Source organism: Mixophyes fleayi, chromosome 2 (assembly GCF_038048845.1).
Source record: "Mixophyes fleayi isolate aMixFle1 chromosome 2, aMixFle1.hap1, whole genome shotgun sequence".
Lineage (NCBI taxonomy): Eukaryota > Metazoa > Chordata > Amphibia > Anura > Limnodynastidae > Mixophyes > Mixophyes fleayi.
In genome coordinates, this window is record NC_134403.1 from 374,342,671 (window position 1) to 374,367,851 (window position 25,181).

Consider the following 25,181-nt stretch of genomic DNA (forward strand, 5'->3'; position numbering starts at 1 on the left):
AGTCTCTGAGAGATGCCCAGGGCTAGAATCAGACACTGCTATGTGCACTCATGATTGGCTCGCCCTTACTCTACATTGACAATGGCCAAGTGCCCATTTCCTGCCTGTAATCGTAGCCCCTTGTATGTGTCCGTTGCACTTGAAGAGGAATTGAACGTGGCTGCGCTCTGTGGCTATGAGCTGGTTCTGGGTATACACAAGTGTCTTCACCGTACATAATACAAGACTGCAACTGTGCACATCAAAGAGAGTGGAGCATGGGAGCTTACACTTTATTTACAGAGATTGAGTTACCGCACTGTCCATGGACACAGAGAATTTATGTAGCAAATCATTGGGAAGTTGTTACTGTGTTATTCTGCTGACAGAAGAGTTACTCTGAATAGGACAGTTTTTCCTGCAGCTATTGAAGTGTTGCAGGTTATTGTTTGGAGCAGCTGGTGATTGACAGCTGGTAATGAGATACTCACCGCCACGGGTCCTCTGCTTAAACAATACTATTGTTGTGGTTTGTGGAATGTGCTCTGCTCTGTTGCTAGGATCCATCTACTGGGCAGTAAACTGCCACCATAGACTCACAACCTGTTCTCTAACAAGCTTTGTATTACTTATAGTTACAATGTATCAATCTGTAATTATTGTTCAAAAGCAGCAGTGAGTAGTCATTCCAAATCAGTCAGTAGAATGCTCTGCTACTGGACTTCCCTCTTATTTTCTAGGTGCAGTTGTTTATTTTGGTTAAATCATGATACTTTAAAAATACTTTAATGAATTCAGACTAGATCCGGCGGGAGATGCATTATATGCATCCAGTTCAAAGCAGAACTGAACTTCAAAAATAAAAAAACCCCACTTATTTAAAAAAAAAAATGTGTATAAGTTACCTGTTCGTACATGTGAAGTATGAACTGTACACTGACGTAAATCAGTCTGTGCAGTCTCAGCAATCAGCAGGAACTTCTGATTCATTTCCCGGCTAATCAGCGCTGTTCAGACAATATCTGCTTCTCTCTTACAATGTAACATTTGTTTCTCCGCTTTATATGTCCCTTATAGTGACAGCGATATTGTGTCGTGTTGTATTGCCTGGTGTTTGCACCCTGTATGGTGACTGTGTCCTACACCCCTTTCTGTTTATGACTGTCCCATTAGTGTGCTGTACTTTTTAGTCGCGAGTCGTGAGCGTGGGATAGCCGTCAGGGTTGATGCGTAAACGATAATAGGAGCGTTATCGTAGTTAGGGACGGGACAGCTTAGGTAGGGAGACTGTACTCTGTTTGCAGGCAGTGGTTGGTGGACGAGGACATTGGAAGACCCCAGCGAGTGATACAACCCCCTGGATTTAACCGGGATCGAAGGATTCGCTGTGGTGGACAGACCAGCATTACATAAGTATAGTCTGGCTGTTTCCGGTGGTTCTGTCACACTGCGGAACTGTGATCCCTGTATTCCCCCACTCTCCCCTACAGCAAAATGAGTGCCCAGCATACGAGACAGGGGTCTTACTCCCCAATTGCGTCCCAACACTCAGGCAACCCCCCTTTCCCCAGTCTCAAAGTGGACGCCATCGAAGGCAGTGAAGATACTCGCGTGGGTGTTTAGTCTCCTCCCCTTACCTAGGTCTCCGTCCACTACCCCCTTTACATTAGCGCCGGAAGCTTTCCGCAGATGAGTGTGCAAATGTTATTTTGTTAGAAGTGTTGCACAGGAGAAATGTAAATTGTTCTGCAGAATTCTGTGAGCACGTCTTGGTGATGGGTCACATGAATGTCGCCCGCAGTGAGTGTGGCAGGTCACATTATATAATGATGCTGGACCCATGTAGTTTTGACATGTGAAGTGTATGTCTCCACGTTACAAGCTGTGTCTGACATCTCCTGCTGGGAATTATATCAGCTCACAGGAACTTGCCAATCTCAGAGAGTTAGTGGAGGAACTACCCCAGAAACCTCAATGTCCGCTGCCCCAGGCACTCAGTCTGCCGGGCACCGTGGAGGTAAGTGAGGGAGAGCCGGCATCTCAACATAACTGGGGGCTTCTGAGCCCCATCAGGGAGTCATGAGGAACAAGCAGAGGATGTATAGGAGCCGGTTGTGTGTTTATTTGGGAGGGGGAACTGACTGCAACATTCAGGGATACATCGTAAATGTTATTCTGTGTCTGTGTCTGTTCTGCTCATATCATCATCATGATTCCACTGCTGATTGTGTCAGTTACCGGCTGGTAGATTTCAGATGTTTTACCAGATATTATGTGGTGAACACGATTCACCATTCATGTGCTCATTTCATTTGTTTCAAAGATCTACTCAGAACAAGAAAGGAACTAGGTGTAACAAGTTTGGGGAAAACTTTCTGAGTCATGGAAAATGTGTGGTCTGTGCCCACAGCCGTGTAGTATAATTCTGTAGTACAGTACATTATTGTAATATAATGATACAGATCGGTAGTACAGTTGTATAGTGGTACAGGTCAGTAGTACAGTAGTATAGTGGTACAGGTCAGTAGTACAGTAGTATAGTGACATTATGGTAATAGATTATCACAAGACACCATAGGTGAACACTCCAAGGCTACAATAAGGTCATTGACACTTAGGCTGAGTACACACTCCAGTGTTTGCAGCCAATTATCAGACCAATCACTCGATAAACGACCGTTCAGCCCGATATCACATTAGTTTGTACACTTAGACGATAACAAGGATCGTTCCAAAGCACCGAACATTGTTTGTTTTGATTGTTCAGCAGAACTATAATTCTTGTTCAGCTTTGGAACGTCCTTCCAATCCTGCACCCCCGGGTCTGACTCTGATGTTAACAAAAAAATATTTTTTAAAAGGGTTTGCAACCTACATATGACCTTGGCACTTACACGCCCTTCTGCGGCTTTTACTAAGTCCATTGCTTCTTCTTTCTAAAACACGTCTGTGCTCTATAGCCAAGTATATATATGATCTGCCAGCGGTGTTTATTCCTCTGATATGACACAACGCTGTTATACGGATACAATTGTATTAGTCTTTTTCAGCCTATGTCACTATGAATCTATAACTCTATTGCTACGATTACGAATCTTGTGCGATAAAGCAATGTATTTAGTAAAAGTTGCAGCAGGGCATGTACAAGCCATTGAATTAAAGTGGTCTTAAGGTGGAATGTCCCTTTAAGGTACTTGATTCCTCCGAGTCTTATTACCTGATGACAGTAAACTGTTGCACATCACATATTTGTATCTGTACTGTTGTCCTAGTTACCGGTGATTATTCTGTACCTTGCGAGATGTAATCCGTCTACTTGTTGCTTTCAGAACTACATGAGCACAGAAAACGCCTACTGAGCCTTCCTTATGTGATGAGACCCTGCACATGCTGCCATCTTGTGTTACATCTGCAGTACTGCACCCGCTGTTACTACATCTAAGAAGTAAAGTCTTACAAGACTATAAAGTATTGTGGAGCCTGACCACAACTATGGGACTGTCCTTGTGATGAAGAGTAATCATCTGCAGGCTGCTGAGGACACAGACTGACCTCCTGTCCTGATTGCAGAATTCAAGAGTTTACAATGTTTATGTATACTTTATAAATACCTTAATTAACTCTAAATAAATGACTTTATTTGTGGACTGGACATTTGTGGAAAATACAGATGCAATGACTGAAGACCCAGAGATGCCTGAGATCTTCTCCTAACAGCACAGGAGTGTGATGGAACCTGCGATTTCCACGATTCGGGGGGAGTACCAGCTTCTGGATGTCAGTGTATGACCCACAAAGTGGGCTCAGGATATGGAGCCCACCCTGAATTGTAGCTTGCTATCACAGAGTCACATTGACACCTCACTGGACAGGCCGGAGGTACTGGGCCTGCTGCATGACCTCTGTCGGATATCCAGGGTGAGTTGTGTGTAAACATCCTCGGTGCTAGTTGCAATATATAATGTAATATAAACACACAATGCGGAACATGCAAAAATAGCTTCACTCAACTTACAATCCCAGGATATAATAGTGACTACCTGGAGCGCATGGTTTGGTGAAGTAATAAAGTATATACTGTGCATGATATTATATTATAATATCCCTACACAGCCTCAAATGTATATATCAATGTGATCCATTTATTACTGATATGTATGTAAAACAAGTAAAATATTAAATATCAGTGTCGGATTGGGCACGAAGGGCCCACCAGGGACAACAGTGGTAAGGGCCCGCTTGATAGCGAGTTCTGTGTGTGTGTGCGGGGGGGGGGGGGGGGGGAGAAGCTATGCAGTGGGAGACTGGCACTTAACAAGCGTAGCATTTTGGTGACCATGTTCCTTTTTGCATGAACTACATTTGTCAGGTCAATATTGGCAGGAATGCTCTACGGAGTCTAGTCACTGAGCTACCCCAGTTGACAATACAAATCCGTGAATAAATATCAATATGATCAGATTTGTAACTTTACAGCTATTTGTTTGAATCACTCTGTATGTCTCTACACTGGCTGCCTGTTTTCTACCAAATTCAATATAAAATACTCTTACTAACCTACAAGGCCATCAACAAAGCTGCATCAACATACATCTCCTCTCTTGTCTAAAAATATCTCCCAATTCGGCAACTCCATTCTGCACAAGATCTGCGTCTCTCATCCACCCTCATTACATCCTCCCATTCCCTGTTACAGGACTTTTTTCGGACATCACCCAGTTTGTGGAATTCTCTCCCTCGCACAATAAGACTCTCCTCTGGTCTACAAACTTCCAAGCGTTCTCTGAAAACCTTCCTCTTCAGACAAGCTTATAATATTCCTCAACCACTCTCTTAACCTCAATAGATTACCATATTACCACCAGTTACACAATTTCACACAAGGCAACTATCCCCTGACCAACATTGTTGTGTGACAGGATCATTTAGCTTATGAGTCACTTTTACCTTTGCAGCCTGGCTGGGCCAAAATGCAAAATGTAGACTTAACCTCATGTATCAAACTCCCATTGTCCCATAGATTGTAAGCTTGCGAGCAGGGCCTTCTCACCTCTTTGTCCGTTTTACCCAGTTTCTTTATTAGTTTACTATGTTTGTCCCCTATTGTAAAGCATACGGAATATGTTGGCGCTATATAAATAGATGATGATGATGATGATGATGTAAATATCTCATATAGGGTCTGATTCACTAAGGAACACAAAATGAACATAAATTGAGTTTTTAACACAAAAGTAATTGGGCATATGCACATCTGTATTCAACAAGGACCGGATGTGAAGATACGACTGATGAATACAGGTCTAAGTCCACACTGCTCTAACAGACAACACACTGCAGGATACGTCCAATACATATGTGGAATATAAGGTCCCAAAAGAACAAAAAACACAAAAAAATATACAGGAAAAAAAAAAATTAATGTCACCTGTTAATCATATAATCATTAATGACAAAACATTAAAAAAAAAAAATTTTTCTTAAATAAAATATATTTACTAGGATGTTATGAAGCTTGCCCTTACTGTACACTGACTACGTACATACTCCCAGTCCCCTCCCCGTTCTGCCCCTGAAATCGTAGGCTGTAATAAGGGTCCTTAGAGCAGGAAGATGACCTTGATGTTGCTGTGTTCTGTGGACTATGTTCCAATTCTGGACATGTGCAGAGCAATTTAAAAAAAAATACGGCACCCATCAGCATTTATGTTCCTTAATGAATGAATGAAGTTAAATTACATTAATATTCAGCGGAGAGAACTAGATCTTAAGCCTCAAATACAAAGTACAATCAGCCGTCACTGACGTCACGCAGTCCGAGTGTTTGATATGTTACAGTTATATCTGTGATGTGATGTGTCACTCAGCGTCTCCCCCTACAGGCACCAGAGAGGCCACAGATCTCAGTTGCCGTCCACGGTGTTCTGGGGTTCCTGCTCAGCTGTGGACTCCTCCTGTCTCTCCTCTTCTTCATCTTCACCGTACGATTCCGCAGAAACAGGTATTAATATGTAACAGCACTGGGCTTACCCCTCTCTGCTGACAAGTTTATTACAGTATCACTACCAAACATCCATTTTGCAGAGTTACACTGAACAGTAGATTCTCAATGCTGCCCCTTACTGTGGTGTTCTTGTTACAGAAATATTTAAATATTTTCATTACCAGAGAACTCAGTTTGCTTGTCTATGTAATGTATTACTGCAACTCCCCCCATCCCCCAATAGTGAAACATGGAGGTCCAGCTTGTCATTCATGTGTGGCCTGGAGAACAGGATTATTGTGGCTTTATTGTGGGGGGGGGTTGTGGGGTGTTTAAGATTAAACATCATCTGTATATAATTGGAGCTGATGGACCATTCTGTGTTGCTCTCCTTGTGTGATGCGTTGTATGGTCGGTGGATCAGGATAGTGAAGATGTCCAGCCCCAACCTGAACTTGGTGACCGTGCTGGGCAGCGTCTTGGCGTACATCAGCGCTTTCATGTTTGCGGTGCAGGAAAACACGGTCTCCATGGAGACTGTTATCCAGGTGAGTGACAGCAATAACTTCTCTCTCTCTCTCCTCTCTTATTTGGACGAGGTTTATAAAACTATATCTCATATCCGTAACACTGTTCCAAGATGTGACGTTTCTTCCTCTCCAGCCTTCGTCATGTACGGTATCGGTCAGATACCCTGATACTGTACAATCCATCATTCAATGGTCTCCTGATAATATCAATGTGACCCCTTCCACCTGGCACATAATGTCCTGCTCCCATGACAAACACAGATATTAGGGTTAGAAGAGAGGGCGGCAGACAGTGGAGGTAGTGTCCAAGGTAGTGCACTATGGGACCGGCCTGGAGGGCAGATGCCCCCTGACCTCCAGCCCAGCTTGCCCCTGGCTGTAGACCATTAGCGGTCACCTTGAGGGTCTTTGTGTCCTCCCAGAATACTCAACACTTTGCTCTTGATGGATGAATGTTCATTAGGAGATTAACAATGGTGACCATAATACCTGCCTGAATAAGGATTGGTGGAGCCAGATGACAATGGTTTTTAACGCGTTCCAGCCTCATGAGCATCAACAGCTCTAAGGTTCAATGTTACATAAACATAGGCAAATAAACATATTTCAGGGTATCTGTTCTATCACATTATTCTAATATATATATATATATATATATATATATATATATATATATATATATATAGTTAGATGAGGCCTCGTCACTGTAACTGGTCCTCACACCATCCCTACCGCTAGTGACCCGCTGTTTACACATTTTGTATCGGGTCTTAGGTCCGGATCAGCCTCCTGTACATCGGCGTCACTCTGGTGTTTGGACCATTGTTGGGGAAGAGTTGGAGACTTCATCGGGTGTTTACACACAGAGTCCCAGATAAACGCGTGGTGAGTAATACTAAACATCAGGGTTATCTGTATAATCTCTGCTTCTGTACTAGCATCTGCTACAGACAATAATATAATCTGTGTCTACTGAGTGTGGTCCTCACGTTTTCCATGCAGAAAGTCCACCCACACGGCCCAGAATGCTCTGCTCCCTGGCCTCCCATTCATATCACTAGAGCAGTTATAATGTAATAAAACACCATTCTCATCAATCAGTGAGTTCAGAGTGTAAGTTGGAAGTCTGGGAGCAGAAGGGGTCGGTGCTGCTGATGGGGTCATGTTGGAGGATTAGCTCACTTACATCCAGCTAGTGTCCCTGGGGGTGGGGGGGGGGGGGGCAGGGGCGAGGTACATATGGAATGTGGAACTAGAATACCTCACAGCAGGATTCACTTTTCTGCTTTTCACACCATGCTGTTATAGGCAGGCTGGGATATTACTCGGCTTTGCTTTGTGTAATGCGGGTTCAGGCTACAGACGTCTCTGGTAGCTGTTCTGGAGCTAAAGCCACATAACCTTCCTCTGCCCTAATGTATACCGTTGTTTATTGGTCTTTAGATTGGCCACACATGGGGGCTGTTGCCAGGGACTGGCATCCAATTGGCCCACTGTTACACATATGTGTAATATCCATTAATAATCACAATGGTATTGAATGGATCACTTTCATGTATGGACATAAATCAGATGGTCACTGTCTGACTGTGAAGGTCGGGTACAGACCACAGTAACCGGCTTTCATGGGATCCATTACTTGGCCTGAGTAGCAGATCGGTCTCCTGTGTGTGTGGCCAAAGTAATAGTGTACCCAAGTACTTGGTGCTCTTCTGTGGTCGGTATTTAACCATTGATGAGCGTTATTTGGTCCTATAACATAAATCCCTGAAGCAGATAAGCCAGCTCTTCACATGGACGAATAGGACCAATATGAGATATCCTAGATGAGGTTATATCACTTGTTTGACTTCTACCTCTAAGGAGCTGGGCTCTAGCTAGTACGGATCCAGTAACATCCGGGTGCTTCTGTGTGAATTTAGTGTAGGTCCATCTGTTTGTGTGGATTTCGTATGGACATATATCAGAAGTTTGCGTTATGATGTGTTACTGATCTCTTACTTTCATGTGTCTGCAGATTATAAAGGACCTAACCCTGCTAGGCCTGGAAGCTGGCCTCCTGTTTATTGACTCCTTGCTGCTACTTACATGGGTTCTGTCTGACCCAGTTCTCTGTACCCACAATGTGATCGCCAGCATCAAGGTGAGACCGCAGAACACTGAGATATTCACACACATCCAATAATACAGGTCTGTCACTGTTTATTATCTCTAAACCACACGACCACTGACAGGAGGACTACAAGTTACACATTACCCTACAGAACCACAATATGATAACATGAACAATCTCGCCATCATTAACTAAAACTATTAACCATTTCACCCAATATACTGCTCACTCATGTTTCATATACATCTGTACAATTAGGGGACATACATATATTTGTTTAGATATATTGGATTACCAAGAAAATGTGTATGAGAGATAGAAAGCGCTACCATTCCCTCATGAATCTACAATGAAATATGACGTACACTTAAATAGATTCAATGGATCAGATGTTCTCCAACGATATCTCATCAATATGGTCCAAACATGAAAAACAAAATTACATATAATAATGCAATACTGTATAAACCAATCAGCGTTCAATAAACCAATCAGCGTTCAATTATTTTATTTAGTGTGTAAAATCATCCAAATGGCTCATTACAGTTGAGAGTCCTCTCTCGTGAATAAACTTAGAAAACATCAACTTGTGGATCACACATCATCATCATCATTTATTTATATAGCGCCACTAATTCCGCAGCGCTGTAGAACCGAGAACTCACATCAGTCCCTGCCCCATTGGAGCTTACAGTCTACATTCCCTAACACACACACACAGAGACTAGAGTCAGTTTTATAGCAGCCAATTAACCTACCAGTATCTTTTTGGAGTGTGGGAGGAAACTGGAGCACCCAGAGGAAACCCACGCAAACACAGGGAGAACATACAAACTCCACACAGATAAGGCCATGGTCGGGAATTGAACTCATGACCCCAGCGCTGTGAGGCAGAAGTGCTAACAACTTAGCCACAGTGCTGCCCACCATAATAACGTGAGGATTGGTGAATCGCATGACACCGTGAATTGTCCCCTTCAGGTAACACACTTACTAGATACAATCTTGAGTTTTCTCATATAACAAAATCTCTTGTGGATTTTAAACATGTTCAAATCAATCAGAGTACAATCATAGAGAAGATAGTCTCATATGGATCATCACCTTGCAAATTAAAACAATGAATATAATCTAGTGAAATACTTTTTTAAAAAATATATATAATAAACTTTATTGTATACTAGAAAAATTCATAAAAACATAAAATCCAAACAAAAGCAATGTGCTGGTATTCCTACCAGATAGATGTAAATCCCGGGACAGTGACCGCTTAGCAGTTTCCATCCACACAATCAGTCTTGGTAGTAGTTCCTGTAGCACTTGCCAAATACTTTCCGACACGTTTCGACCCGAACCACAGTGGTCTTTATCTAAGTAAAGTCTTTATTCATGAGGGAATGGTAGCGTTTTATATCTTTCATACACATTTTCTTGGTATTTAAAGATTTTTCAACAGGTGTATAGTTGAATTAAGAGTGTTTTTGGTTTAGTTTTCATATGTGAAGCGCTTTAAAATATCCTATTTTTACATATATTGGATTACATCTATATACAGCATCTATGAACATTGTGCTTTACTTGTGGCACACATGAACCTCAGTCCTGCAAAGGCCGGGGTACATCTGTAGTAAGATGAGGCGAGTACAGTCCCTTGCCTGAGGCGGCACAGTAAGGGGAGATGGAGGACACAGGCTTTCAAACGTTTGTCTCCCTGCCAAGATGGTGAGACCCGACCCCTAAGAGTTTCTGTATCTGTTGCCAATCCCATCGGATCAGCTTCCGCTATGACATGTTGTGCAGGGCTCATAGCTAAACAGGGCTTGTGGCCGACCGTTCATTGACAGTCTGATAGAAGCCGATGCCACATGTAACGGCATGAGAGTCACATGACTGGGTGCTGTAGGGGCTGAACACCAGGCATGAGGAGGGAGCGAATGTGAGATAAGGGGCCTGATTCAAAGTGAGACATTCGCCTGTTTGCGTAGCTAAAAAAAATGATCGTACAGCAGCTATTCAGACCTGTAGCTTTTTGGCCGTGTGTTCTAACGTAAGCAATGTGCAGTATGGTCGTGTTCAAGTAACTGAGTACAGAATCATACTGGGACATAGACGGCTGATAGAGGTTTTATTTGCAGGTGGACAGGATTACGTAGCGGATGATGATGATGATGATGATCTGAACTAGCGAAGAGCTTGAAATTAGAGGTTATTGAGACTTTAGTAGTCGCTCAGCCATAGGTTAGGATTTGATGACCGTGTTGTAGCACAAATTTAAAAATAATTTTATTTCATACACACATTGGGCAGTTGTTCTTGCTGTATTAGTTGGTTATTCAAGTATAAATGATGCTTCATAGCAGTTGTATTTGTAACATATAAAATAAAAGGTTTTTGTCCATGTTCGTCAGTTGGATGTAAATATTAGAGGGCTGCGTCTGTTGTCCAGCGGACGTATGTTCACCTCTGAATACGCCGTACGTACGCATACACTTGTGTGCAACTTCTACTCGCGCTCCTCCCTGAACCAGCGGCCCTTAGTGCACAGTACACAATGATGCTGATCACTACTGCTGGCATATTATGGGATATCTACAGCTGCGGGTACATTAGGGGCTGCTTTAATATTACTGCATATTATCACTACTACGTTTATTATTTGGCATATATAACACGTGCATATTACTGGGCATTGCCAAGATATTACATATGACTCCTCACCTATTACTACTGGTTATGATCATATATATTGTGTATACTCACATTCACAGTGGGTTGTATATTGCATAGTTGCCAACAGAATGGGTTCTGTTTTATATACAACCAACTAAATAATGATAGCTAGAATCTGATTGGTTTTATAAACCCACCCTGAACGATTAGAAGTACAGATTGCTTCTTCCTCCAGGGGAGTGTGAGCTCCTGGCTAGCGGAACCATGTTATATCTGAGCAATCTCCCCCTCATTTAAATGTCTCTTGCAGCGAAACAAACTTGTATTATTATGGGTTTTGTGCATAGTAAGGTTACTCCCAGAAGCTAGGAATGCAGATGATGTATCTATTGCCCTGGGCAAAATAGTTTAATGATTGTGCCCGTTTGTGACCTCAGAACTCTGCTGCACTTCACAGAAAAGACCTTGACCCAACGTCGGCCTGTGGGCGTTCCATCGGGACATTTGCGTATTAATCCCAACAAACAGATGATGATCACATTCTGCTTTGTCGCCCACACAGGCCGCTGATCAGGGCACAGTCTGTGCAGTGACAAGAACACATTTCTGTTCATCCCTGTACGCTGACTTCTGGATAGCTCTCCTGCTGGGATTCAAGGTAGGAACATTACTGAATATATGTCCCTTGTGGGCAGACAGCCCTACGAGACATCTCCTCCATAACTATTTGTGTGAGGTTTATATTGTGTTAACAAACTTCCACCTAAAAAGGGTAAATTATCGGTAAAGGAACTTATATAATAAATGAAATGAAGATTTAGACCTTAGACCTAAACTATATAAACTTGTCATGATTACTTCCTAATAATTCATTGATATCAGTCCTAGAACCTCCAATAACTGGTCTATGATAGGAGTAGTGTTAGAAGTCTTATTCCATAAATTAAACATTAATCCAGAATATTACTTACCTGGGGTCTGGTAACCCTCCCCCAGCAACGCCGTTCTCCAGGCTGTCTGTGCCTGGCAATGCTCTCCTCGAAGTGTGTTGTCCAATATGATGCCTGTATGGATAAAGCCCTCCACAGCAGGAGCTGGAAGAGCGTCACCAGACTGCGGCAGACATAAGGGAGCTGCAGTATGGAGCAGAATGCCACATCCTTGGTAGGTAATGCTGGAATAATGTTTCATCTAGAATTTCCAGTTCTGGGTGGAGTTATCCTGACAACATGCACATAAGGGCTATCCGTCATGGTTCTCTATAACCGTTTGCGTTGAGAGGCCTTGCAGGTCATAGGAACACTCAGTTGTATAAATATACTTTTTCTTAGTTCATTGTACAGGCCAACTTCCTTACAGGCGTGTTGTGATTTGCTATTACCACATTGGTAGGATGTTACCACTTGTTTCTAGGACATCTAAAATTCTCAGGAACTAGGCCGGGTGGCCCGCTGATGCCCTTGCTCTTTGCCATTGCAGCGCAGTACTTGGGTCAAATTATGCGCCTGGACTCAGTAAGATATACTAAAACTCCCTGAATTTCAAACATTGCCTATACACATATAGATTTACTTGTCCCTAAACTGGAACTGATGACTTTCCAATCAACGCGACTAGGTCCCCAGCTCTTCCTAAAGAAATCTCTTCCCCTGCTGAAGAACTTCTTTACCTGGACTGTGGGTCTGTAGATCGGGTCTGTCTGGGGAGGTCGGAGCTCCCAAACCTCAGGTTTTACTATCTGACCCCCCCAGTCTCCTGCAGTACTTATCCAATAAAACACCTTGGGTGAAATCCGTACAGTGCAGTGCGACCCCGACATCTCTTCATGCATTAATGAGCCGGGGTCATTTGCTTAGTGGCAAATTAATCTGTAATCTCTGGCACTGTTTTCTTTACAAACTCTGCATATACGGATGTCAGGTTTAGGTGGTGTCCATGAGTGTTCATAGGTAGGTAAGGTTATAAAGGTCACAGGCCCATCAACTTCAACCCCAGAGGGGTAACAGTCCTTCCTGGCCCTGATAAATTCCTTGATCAATCACCTCTATATCATCCTAATTATAGCTACATTTACAATTATTGTAAAAAAAAAGTGGTCGATCCATTTTTACATTTTTTGGGTGATTTTGCCATCAGAATGTAACGAGATAAGGAATATTAGCTATTATTCCTGCTATTAACTGCTTAACAGCCCTTACAGTAAAGATCCCTTCCTGTGCTCATGGTGAAACTGTCTTTCTTCCGTATGAAAAGGATGTTAGACAAATCTTTGTATTGGCCTTGGATATATTTATATAGATTAGGTCACCTCTGATTTTCCAACTTCATAGTTTAACCCATGCATGGCCCAGTTTGCCATTTTCTCTAAATCTTTGGATCTAAGCTGACAAGATCATTAAGAAAAAGATTTAAAAAGACCATGTCTTATATCGTTCTCTGTGATTCATCACTAATAACTTTAGCCCATCTGAATAGCTTCCATTTATGAATACCCTTTGTTTTGTATGCTTAAACAAGTCCCTACACATGTACACCCCCCTCCCTCCACAGACTTATTATTCTCTTCTGTTTTGTACTAGACGGGATTTTGTGAAAGCCTTCAGTACTGTTCCAAGTGTTTCCTTAACACTTTCCAGGTACCCCAATAAATTGGAAATGCCCTAATTCAGGAGCACTTAGATCTACCACTGTCTTTAGCTATTAATTGTATCTTCCCACTATCATGACATGTAAGTAGCCCACGTGTTTGATTAGGAACATGGGGAGGGGGCAATATGTCACCAGACACATAGAACATAAGATAAAGGCTCTATAATCTCCCATAAAAGTATTGACGTACTAATATTTGACCCGAGTGTACTCACAGATTGCCCCGGGAAATGGGTTCTCTAGAAGTAGAGGAGGAATGCCGCTTAATGTGTTTTGGAATCGGATGTTACTCTTAACAGCTCCTTTGAACTATCCATTCTGACAAATTGTCTTCTTTATGTAACCTCATTATTCAGGAGGACTTGGCAGCAGAGAGATGGCATGGTACCAGCTCAAATTGTTAAGATTATGATAAATGTGACATTACATCATATTCACTTTGGCTCATTACATAAATATCTAGTGATTTGTGGGTGGAGTTCAGAGCTGCTGAACACTCTACCTATAAACAAGCAGAGAAGGGCATCTCTGCTCACTACATGGGATGTGACTGTGGTTGCCATGGTTATCACATGACACTTGGCAAACTGTAAATAATTAATAGAAATGTGAGGAACAAAACCAATGAGAATAGAACCAAGCTATGGACCAGAGTTTACCTTATGCCATTTTGCGTAGCGTAACTGCGTGCAGAATTGTACTCATCTGACAGGAAGAGGGAGGGAAGAGGCGGTCTAACATAGACTGAGTAAATTACGGGCATGTTTGCATAAATGCTGACGGTCGCCAGCACCAGCTAGCGGAGTCCAATTGGCTGATAGCGAATTCATCTCTGAAGCTGATTGATGCTTTCTGCATTGACCGTGTATAGATTCTAGAATATTGTGGGTGTATTTTATAAAAATATTTTAGCTACTGTAATATATCATGCCTAAGAGCGAACGTTTCTTGTGCTTGTATAAATAACCAATAGAATGGCCGGATCGGGTTGCCTTGATAAAGACATTAGCGAAATGCGCATCGGCGAGATCATGCACGCCGCCTGCTCCTCACTATATTATTATTATTAATTGTTAGGCAGGGATTAACTATTTAATAGGGCTAATATGATCATGTTTTCAACGCAGAACCTATGTGGTAAAAGACGCTGAAAATTACTATAGCGGCGTTTATTATTAACAGGTGACATTAATTCAACATTTTTTTTTATTTTCCTGTGCGTTCTTTTGTGAATTTCTAATCCACATAGATATTGCATGTATCCTGCAACGTCTGGTGTCACATTCATCAGCGCATGTATCTTAAAATCTGCGCCTTGATGAATTTAGGAGTGCGCAAAGCCGAAATATGTGCATATAATACCAAATGCGGCTTGTGCTCAGAATACGAGCCTTGATGAATCAGGCCCTATATGAATATTTTTACAAGTAGTTTTAAACTAAATATATTGGTTATATAGTAACTGTTAAATGTTATTTTCGTCGTTCCTCTTTTTTTAGGGTGTCCTTCTGGTTTCCAGCACTTATTTGGCCGGTCTGACCAGGAGTATCAGTACGCCACCAGTTAACCAGTCTCTGGCCATTATGGTTAGCAGCATCCTTGTGATTGTGTGCACTGGGATCGTCTTCTTAGTCTCTCGATTCTTCCACACCTGGAGCAGTCTGGTCTACGGAGTGACGTCTGGAAGCATCCTGGTCTGTACCGCCACCATCAACTGCCTCATCTTCATTCCACAGGTACCAATGCACAGCCGTACCATTGCCCCAGAGGGTGTAAAGTCCGGCAGCCTTCACTTCAATGTCTTCTATCTCTTGTAATTGGCTGACATGTTACCGATGCCTCATCCTCAACATGAAACTGAACACCAGTGAAACTACATGTAACAATGGTGGGATTATCCAGAAAAAATATTTCTTTACAGCAATGTTGTGACACGAAAGGGATCTGGAAGGAACAGTCTTTAGAAATCAAGGTGACACCCTTAATCCATGTGCGGAGACTGACAATAGCTTCACGCTGATTACTGTAATTCAGTACAACACAGAATAGTGGTAAGAAGTCCATGATCAGTGGATTTGTAGATGTCCTTCATCATTATCAATCTGTCTCACCAGAGCTGGGTTAAGGCTTTGGGGGGAGACTATGGCCTAAAAATAGGACAACTTTATTTATATATATATAAGTCAAAATCACCTCATAATCATTAACCCCCTGATCAGTCATTAACCTCCTCACAATCATTAAATATCTCAGACTCATCATAACCTCCTCAGAATCAAAGCAATCCTCATAACTAACCCCCTCATCCTCAACATTAACTTCCCTCAATTACATTCATTCCTGAAAGCACCAATAATCAGCCACCATGGAGAAGTTCACCTTCCCTTTTCTGTAGAAATATCCCCTTCCCCAAATGAAAAGATGGCAGTAGTTTTTTCTTCTTTTGTGAGCTTAAAATAGCAACTTAAAACTTGTACAATCTAAAATATCTCTAGAGTTCTGCAAACAATTGTTATGTTCAGTGGACAGTGACATATTAGTGTCTCATACTCGGAGACTTAGGGTGAGCGGACAGAGCTTTGTCTCGTGATGGACCCACATCCCTTTGTCCAGGGCTATAAATACAAAGCAATACCCAGAGAGTTATTTCTCAGCGGGTGCTCTAATTTTTAGTAGGGCCTCTGCCTAAATGAGAAACAAAATCCTTCTTGAAGGGATGAACTCTAAACCAGGAATAGCCGCAACGCTGGATGGTAACTGCTTGTTGTTTTGTTTTTTCAACATCCGTCGTCCTTAACCGCCACTGTTTTTATGACTATATTTATAAATCACCTAATTAATAACACAATGATTTGTAAATAGTTATGTTATCTGGGTGCTTTCAGTTAAACCTCCCCAAAGTTTATACTTAATAGACTTTGTTTCAGCACTAAGACTGTCTACAAGCTTCAATCAGGTCATTGGACTTCGGTATGAATGCACCGAGCCAACCAATCGGGGCCAGATTCACCTGGGCCAATGGACAATGACTTTCTGCTCATGTGCAGTTCATTTCTCCCATGGTTAGTCATGAGGACAGACCTCTCCTGTTCCAGTGACACAATGGTGGCTGGCATCAAGGTAGCTCTGGACACAAGGGACAATGGGAGTCCAAAAATGAAATTTAAATACAGGTTACAGTATTCTGTGATTCCCCAATAGTCAAGATATTAACCCCTCCCCATGTCGAAAGGTGGTCAGACTGGACTAAGTAGCACTATGTGATGGAGAAGCACCACATGAAACCACTATTAGATATGGTAACCAAATCACTTCCCTTCTATGCGCAAGTAATCATAGCAGCAAAATCTGCTGCCAGTAATTCATCATCGTCTTTATATAGCATCACTGATTCCGCAGCGCTGTACAGAGAACTCATTCACATCAGTCCCTACCTCATTGGAGCGTACAGTCTAAATTCCCTAACACACAGACACACACAGACAGAGAGAGACACAGACTAGGGTCAATTTTGATAGCAGCCAATTAACCTACTAGTATGTTTCTTTGGAGTGTGGGAGGAAACTGGAGCACCCGGAGGAAACCCACGGAAACACGGGGAGAACATACAAACGCCACACAGATAAGACCATGGTCGGGAATCGAACTCATGATCCCAGTGCTGTGAGGCAGAAGTGCTAACCACTGCTGCCCACCAGTAATTGTTGGAGTAAGTAATAAGACCCCTAGGGGTGGTAATTATGCATTGATCAGAATGCCCCTCTGTAGGATTGGGCCAATCTCAGTAAGAGCAACAAAACCATAAAATAGTCTGGGTGGAGCTGGTCACTTTTATCACAGGGGAAACCCCAAAATATTATCCCCATGTTCCCCTCTCCACTGACATATGTAGGGGTTTTCATAGCCACCCTGGAGCTGCTTTTGGCAGAATGATTTGGAAGCCACATAAAGCACAAGATCTGTGCTGGCTGCCATCACATTATGTAGACTGGGAATATGAGGTGTTCACAGCTTGGTCTGAACTGAACTCATTGTTTGTCCTAGAAATTATGATGCCATAGGATATCCACTTGCAACAGTATTTATTGAAAATAAGTTCAACATTTTCCATTTGGTCTCCATGTTTTCCTTAAAAACATTCTGAGTCTACAATCATCAGTGCGAGCCGGGGAAATGCTGCACTTTTGAAATCCCATTTTTGTGGCTTCCTTAGAAAATGGTTCATTAAAACGAAAGTGAAAGGCTTCTATGTTGTGATTACTATTCCCTACACCCCCCCCCACCCCCACTTCCACCAGAATTAAATCACCTCAGGTAGATGAGAAAGCACCCAAATACAATTGTAACCAATCACGCATCAGCTCCTGGTCACATGATGGCTAGGGGTGTGTGTGATCTATCACACGACAATAGACCCAATTGCAGCAGTGTTTTATATGGAACACTACTTCATAGAACAGTCCAGTATCTGTGCCATAGGCAGGAATGCAGAACTCCCCAATATTTCTGTGCCAAACTTGCTGCTCGGCTTGTTACACTCAAGAAGCCCGTCTGTAATATCTTATTAGTGTATCTGAACATTGGATATGAATAGTGTGACATGATTTACCTACTATGCCACCCTGACCATTGTTGTTAGACTTGCCTTGCCACCATCCCCTTTCTTTATCCCAAATTGCACCCCTCTACACGCAGTAGATGGAACTTCTGCTGCCACCACTAGGCACCTTAGTGGCATCTAGAACTGCTTCCTTCTGGGTAACTCTTGCTACTAGTGTACCCCTTGCTGTTAGACCAGGGCTGGTACCCCTGACCTCCTGCCTTCAGATCAGGGTTGCTGTGGATGGTTCCCCCTGGCCTATCACACTGACCAGAGCTGCAGGTAGCGGGCAGAGCGTTGGTACTAGATGCTGGGTCCAACCTCAGAACAGCCAGATAATGGATTAGATTGGTCTAATCTGTACGGTCACTGGAATTACAGCAGGTAAGTAGTCCTTAAAGTAGGATCTTGAAGCAGTGATGTTTTATTAGCTCAAGTAGCCCCTATAAGGACAGTTAAATGGCAATTTGTGGTACTAGCGATCTTGCAAGAGTTACAGATGGAATGATACATTACATGGTAAGACAGTGCTCCTTTTACACACATGGTGTCAGGGGGCAGCCCAGCCCTCTGATCCGACCAGGCACCGAAATATCTGGGGGTAAATGTATCAAGTTCCGATTTCTGCAAGTTCCCGGAAATTGGTGACTTTACAGGGGAAATTTAAAGTGGCGATGACTTGTAAAGGCAACTTTGCCTTTACAAGTCATCACTGCTTTAAATTTCCCTAGCAAAGTCACCGATTTCCGGGAACTTGCAGAAATCGGAACTTGATACATTTACCCTCTGATATCACATTAGATCATTTAACATCAGGATATAATCTAATCTTGCATCTAACACAATTTAACTTTTGCAATAAACTGTGATTTCCTCAAATTTGCTGTCTACACTTAGCATATCTTTTTAGAGGGATAGAAAACCCCCTAACAGGTAATGACCTTGTGCCGGGCATTCAGGCCAAAGCAGGTGTTTGTCACTTCTGAGAGGAAACAAATTAATTAGCTTAATTTAAGATTTCCTTTCCTCCTTTCTTACAAAAATACATGTCCTCCACCATGGCTACTGCATCAGAAATCAGTACATTTCTAATACACAAAAAGATAACTCAGTATCAAAATCAGTACATTTGCAATGACATATACTGGCGCACTGCGCTAATAATTTAAATCTATTTATACAACAAGTTATTTATAAGTGATCCAGCCACAAATAGTATGAGAATCAATATATCGGATATGAATGGTATGAGAATTAGTGTATCCGAAATGAACAGCACGAGAATATATCGGCAATGAATGGTTTAAGAATTAGTGTATCTGATATGAATGGTATTAAAATGTACTGTGTCCAATATGAATGGTATAAGAATTGGTGTATCTAATATTAAAGTAATTTTATCGTTTTAAAATAAGCATTGCCCAATCAATTGTATGTGTTTCCAAAGTACAAAGTGATTTATTTTAGCAAATGTAAAAAGTCAACAATTCAATACATTATTATATTATGATAAAGTACAGTACAGCCAATACCAAAAGATAAATACATACCAATGCTATCGCATGCGCTCGCTGCGCACCCACGGGACCCGGTGGACAGTATATGTTAGAATACTGTGTCAGAGTTGACTGAGGGCCAGGGGGAGTGCAGCTATGACTATATACAGTACAGTGATACACAGTGAACAATAGAGATGACGTAGATTGTTTCTATAGGTCCAGACGTTGGGTGGGTCCAGGGTATACAGGTCATAGGCTGATTCAATCTAAGGAATCCAAAGGTGGGGGTCGGCTCTCCAGGGGGTCTGCTCCTTTCATAGCCAGCATCATACAAAAGGTTTATTCCCTAATAACAATAACTAAAGTATGCAATGTGCGATCTCTTCGCCGACTGCACCGGACAGCTGCTGATGAATAGGGTTTCAGTATGATACCAGACATGCCACCTTTCCCACAACCTGAACCATATATATCACTGAAGTGTACGTATAATCATTATATATATATTTATATATATACTACTAATAAACCAAATATTATCTGCTCATAAATTACAGTGTAACAAAACCAATATGAATATGAATTATATATATAACAAATGTTGTAATGCGAGTGTGTGCGTGCGTATTTTACCGTGCGATCGCACCACGCCACGTGTTACGTGGCGTACGAATCGCAATCGCATAGCAAAACAATATTAAACCAATATACTTTCGTTCATCCAATTATACGACTTTGACACTAATATGAATGGTATGAGAATTAGTGTATCCAATATGAATGGTATGAGAATTAGTATATCTGATATGAATGGTATGAGAATTAGTGTATGTGATATGACTGGTATGAGAATTAGTGTATTCCATATGAATGGTATGAGAATTAGTATATCTGATATGACTGGTATGAGAATTAGTATATCTGATATGACTGGTATGAGAATTAGTATATCTGATATGACTGGTATGAGAATTAGTGTATTCCATATGAATGGTATGAGAATTAGTATATCTGATATGAATGGTATGAGAATTAGTATATCTGATATGACTGGTATGAGAATTAGTATATCTGATATGACTGGTATGAGAATTAGTATATCTGATGTGAATGGTATGAGAATTAGTGTATTCCATATGAATGGTATGAGAATTAGTACATCTGATATGACTGGTATGAGAATTAGTATATCTGATATGACTGGTATGAGAATTAGTGTATTCCATATGAATGGTGTGAGAATTAGTGTATCTGATATGACTGGTATGAGAATTAGTATATCTGATATGACTGGTATAAGAATTAGTGTATCCGATATGACTGGTATGAGAATTAGTGTATCTGATATGACTGGTATGAGAATTAGTATATCTGATGTGAATGGTATGAGAATTAGTGTATCTGATATGACTGGTATGAGAATTAGTATATCTGATATGACTGGTATGAGAATTAGTATATCCGATATGACTGGTATGAGAATTAGTATATCTGATATGAATGGTATGAGAATTAGTATATCTGATATGACTGGTATGAGAATTAGTGTATCCGATATGACTGGTATGAGAATTAGTATATCTGATATGACTGGTATGAGAATTAGTATATCTGATATGACTGGTATGAGAATTAGTATATCTGATATGACTGGTATGAGAATTAGTATATCTGATATGACTGGTATGAGAATTAGTATATCTGATGTGAATGGTATGAGAATTAGTGTATCTGATGTGACTGGTATGAGAATTAGTGTATCTGATATGACTGGTATGAGAATTAGTGTATCTGATATGACTGGTATGAGAATTAGTATATCTGATATGACTGGTATGAGAATTAGTGTATCTGATATGACTGGTATGAGAATTAGTGTATCTGATATGACTGGTATGAGAATTAGTATATCTGATATGACTGGTATGAGAATTAGTGTATCTGATATGACTGGTATGAGAATTAGTGTATCTGATATGACTGGTATGAGAATTAGTGTATCTGATATGACTGGTATGAGAATTAGTATATCTGATATGACTGGTATGAGAATTAGTGTATCTGATATGACTGGTATGAGAATTAGTGTATCTGATATGACTGGTATGAGAATTAGTATATCTGATATGAATGGTATGAGAATTAGTGTATCTGATATGACTGGTATGAGAATTAGTGTATCTGATATGACTGGTATGAGAATTAGTGTATCTGATATGACTGGTATGAGAATTAGTATATCTGATATGACTGGTATGAGAATTAGTATATCTGATATGAGAATTAGTGTATCCGATATGACTGGTATGAGAATTAGTGTATTCCATATGAATGGTATGAGAATTAGTGTATCTGATATGACTGGTATGATAACGTTTGTGCTTCCACCCCCAGCTGTTGCAGTGGAGGCAGTTTGAGGAAGAGCCAAGTCAGACTAATGTCCAGATGGCCAAATATTTCAACAGTCCCAGCAAGAGCATGAGGTCGATGTACAGCGAGGAGCAAATCTACCACCTGTTGGGTGAAAACACATCAATGAGGCGTCTGCTGACCGAGGTGAAACTTCCGTCTGCCCTAATGGGAATGATCTGGGTCTTTTCCGGTGTCTTTTTAATGCTTATGTGAAAAAATTATCCAAAAGTAATATAGACATCAGTATACAATAAGATTGTAGAACTGGTTAAGGCAGAGCACCCTTGGATATCTTTCAGTGTAGGGTTTCTGAGTATGTAGAGCAGTACTGCTGTCTTGGAAAAAGGAAGATGAGGCTTCACAATGATAAGCGTTAGCAAGACAAGCAACACTTCCCCATGATTATACATTAAGAAGAAGTTCCACAATGAGGCTAACCTTATGAGTAATGACATTCACATGGTCAGCCACATTCCCACCCTCTGGGGATTTCAACATCAATCTGTACATGACATTACTGAGAAGGCAATCCTCTTTTTGGAGTGGATTATTTGAATGTCCCCTATTGTTAGCACAGAGTAGTGTGTACAGGTGCATGATGAATGACTTGCAGTAAATGGTGTTATCTGTTTCATTTACTCAACAGAAAAACATAGTGATAGAAAGCCTACAGGAGCAAGTGACAAATGCCAAGGAGAAGCTGGTCCAACTCTTGAAGTCAGAATGCAAAATGACCACAGACATTTCTGCTATATCTGCTTCCTCACCGGCTATTCAGCAGCCCAAAGCTCCTTCCGATGAACCCACCAACAATGCAGAAAACAAGGGACCAGCGAATGGTGATCCAGACGATAACACAAACCATGGTCTGTGTGACCAGCCAGTTCAGGAACATGCTGCTTTGAAACCTAATGATGAAGACTTCCAGCCCCCTTCTGAGGAAAGTTGTGGATTACAAGGCAGTGTCCTCCCATCCCCTAACTGCTCCATCGCAAAACAGGAGACTGAAATGGCCACTATGTCTAGCAATGTGAACTTTGCAGACAATGCCTTCAAATCTCAACACAAGCGCACAGACAAAGTAGTAGATAGCACAGTCGAGGCTTGGGAACCGTTGGCAAGAAAGGTGAACTATGTTAGCAGCGAGAAGCTGCAGGACATCCTCAGGGGACTCAGCATAGAGACTTTGTCAGGATGTGGTAAGTTGTCTCCACGGAGGCAGAGACATGCTAGCCACAGTGTCCACAGGGAGACCACACCACATTCTACTGAAGGGTTCCGCAACATTTGCCTTAGTTTGTCCCCTTACGTAACACGGAGAAGGCGGGGTCATGGATATGGTTGTAGAAATGTTGCCCGTTTCTCACAGAGCTTTAGGGCAATGCCACCCCATGTGCGCTGTTTCACAAACCAGGGAGCCAGAGACAGATCTAATGTAGCAAACATGCACAGAGATGACATTTTAAATCCCACGCATGAGATAAGACTGGATGAAATTAACAATGATCCAACAAGGACCATAGAGTTCTGCTTTCAAGCTGAAGAAAGGGTCCCAGAGAATGGTGGTCTATGGATAACAAAGTTATCAGACCCTCCAAATCCTTCTAAGGGATCTAGTCGTGTTACCATTTGGAACCGCACAGATCCAGACCCACAGTCGACTCTCAGATCCCAAACCCCCTTATCCGAGTCGGACTCAAGTAGCTCAGAGGAGACTTTGTGCTACTGCCACAGGCCATACTGCGACATCTGTTCTATGAATACATGGGAGTCTAGTGACAGCTGTAACACGGAGCCGGAGACTGCAGACCACCTGCATGGCTGGGCAAAGCATCACAACAATTCCCAGCCGGTCATAAACTTTAAGGAGGACCTTGAACCAACTTTTGTTTGATGGTGAAACGAGTTGCACTTTTCTGTTACCCTCGGTGTCTGCAGAACTTGTAAACGAGCTGCAGCTAATGGAACAAACTTTCACTTTCTTCTCACTATAGTCTGTCCTTCGCAGTACAGACAGAAGTGGTGTAGTGGTTTGAAATCCAGATTGTTGTGAATTGTGCATTTATGTTTGAGCTACATAAAGACATTAATGTGTATCAGAAGAAAACAAATTTAGTGTCCTGCTCATGAAATTATTATTGTGAAGATGGCCTGGCTTCTCTTCTGTGTACATTATAGTGTCATAAGATTGCGTTAGGGTACTGCCTCCTGGGGTTAAACGGCTGCACTTCACACGCTTCAGCCAGACCAGTGTCTTGGTTTAACTAGTCTCAGCTAGATTTATTCACCAGTATCAAAAATAAACAAAACTTAAAATAAAATACTAGCCATTCTGACTTCTAACTAGTACACAGGAACACCCTCTCTCAAGTAAAGGACCTTGTGTCCCACAAAAACACAAAATCACAGCACCTACTCATCATACATTGCAGTGTTTTCTCAGGAAGCATCTGACCTCCTCCCCAGGAAATGAGTGATTGAGCTGCCTTGCAGTATTTTACTATGTCCTCGCAGGTGCAGCTCCTGATTACCAGCACTGATACAGGTCATTTGGAAGACCAGGAACGGGCCTTATGAGTTGAGCCCACCCTTCTCTCTCCATTCATACCCCAGGGACCCTTACCAGCTTTTCCTGAAGCTGAACACACTCTTTGGGAAGCTTTTCCCAAACACAAGCAATCTCCCTGGGGTTTAAAAGCATATAAGACAGACAGCTTGGGACATATATACATTGCCCTTTGCCACT

General features: G+C 41.7%; 1 protein-coding gene and 1 long non-coding RNA gene across 2 annotated transcripts in view; one reads left to right on the plus strand and one right to left on the minus strand.

Annotated features, from left to right (window-relative positions):
• The window catches only part of LOC142139667 (uncharacterized), a 62,852-nt gene that overhangs the window by 7,659 nt on the left and 30,012 nt on the right, over nucleotides 1-25,181 (minus strand). The gene's annotated exons all lie outside the window — the stretch shown is intronic.
• Nucleotides 1,844-24,607, plus strand: GPR156 (G protein-coupled receptor 156). The gene is made up of 9 exons (XM_075198489.1): nucleotides 1,844-1,996; nucleotides 5,862-5,980; nucleotides 6,387-6,510; nucleotides 7,267-7,377; nucleotides 8,510-8,635; nucleotides 11,838-11,933; nucleotides 15,424-15,660; nucleotides 22,418-22,579; nucleotides 23,082-24,607. The coding sequence occupies exons 1-9, from the start codon at nucleotides 1,844-1,846 to the stop codon at nucleotides 24,327-24,329; spliced, it is 2,376 nt and encodes a 791-aa protein (XP_075054590.1). The 3' UTR covers nucleotides 24,330-24,607.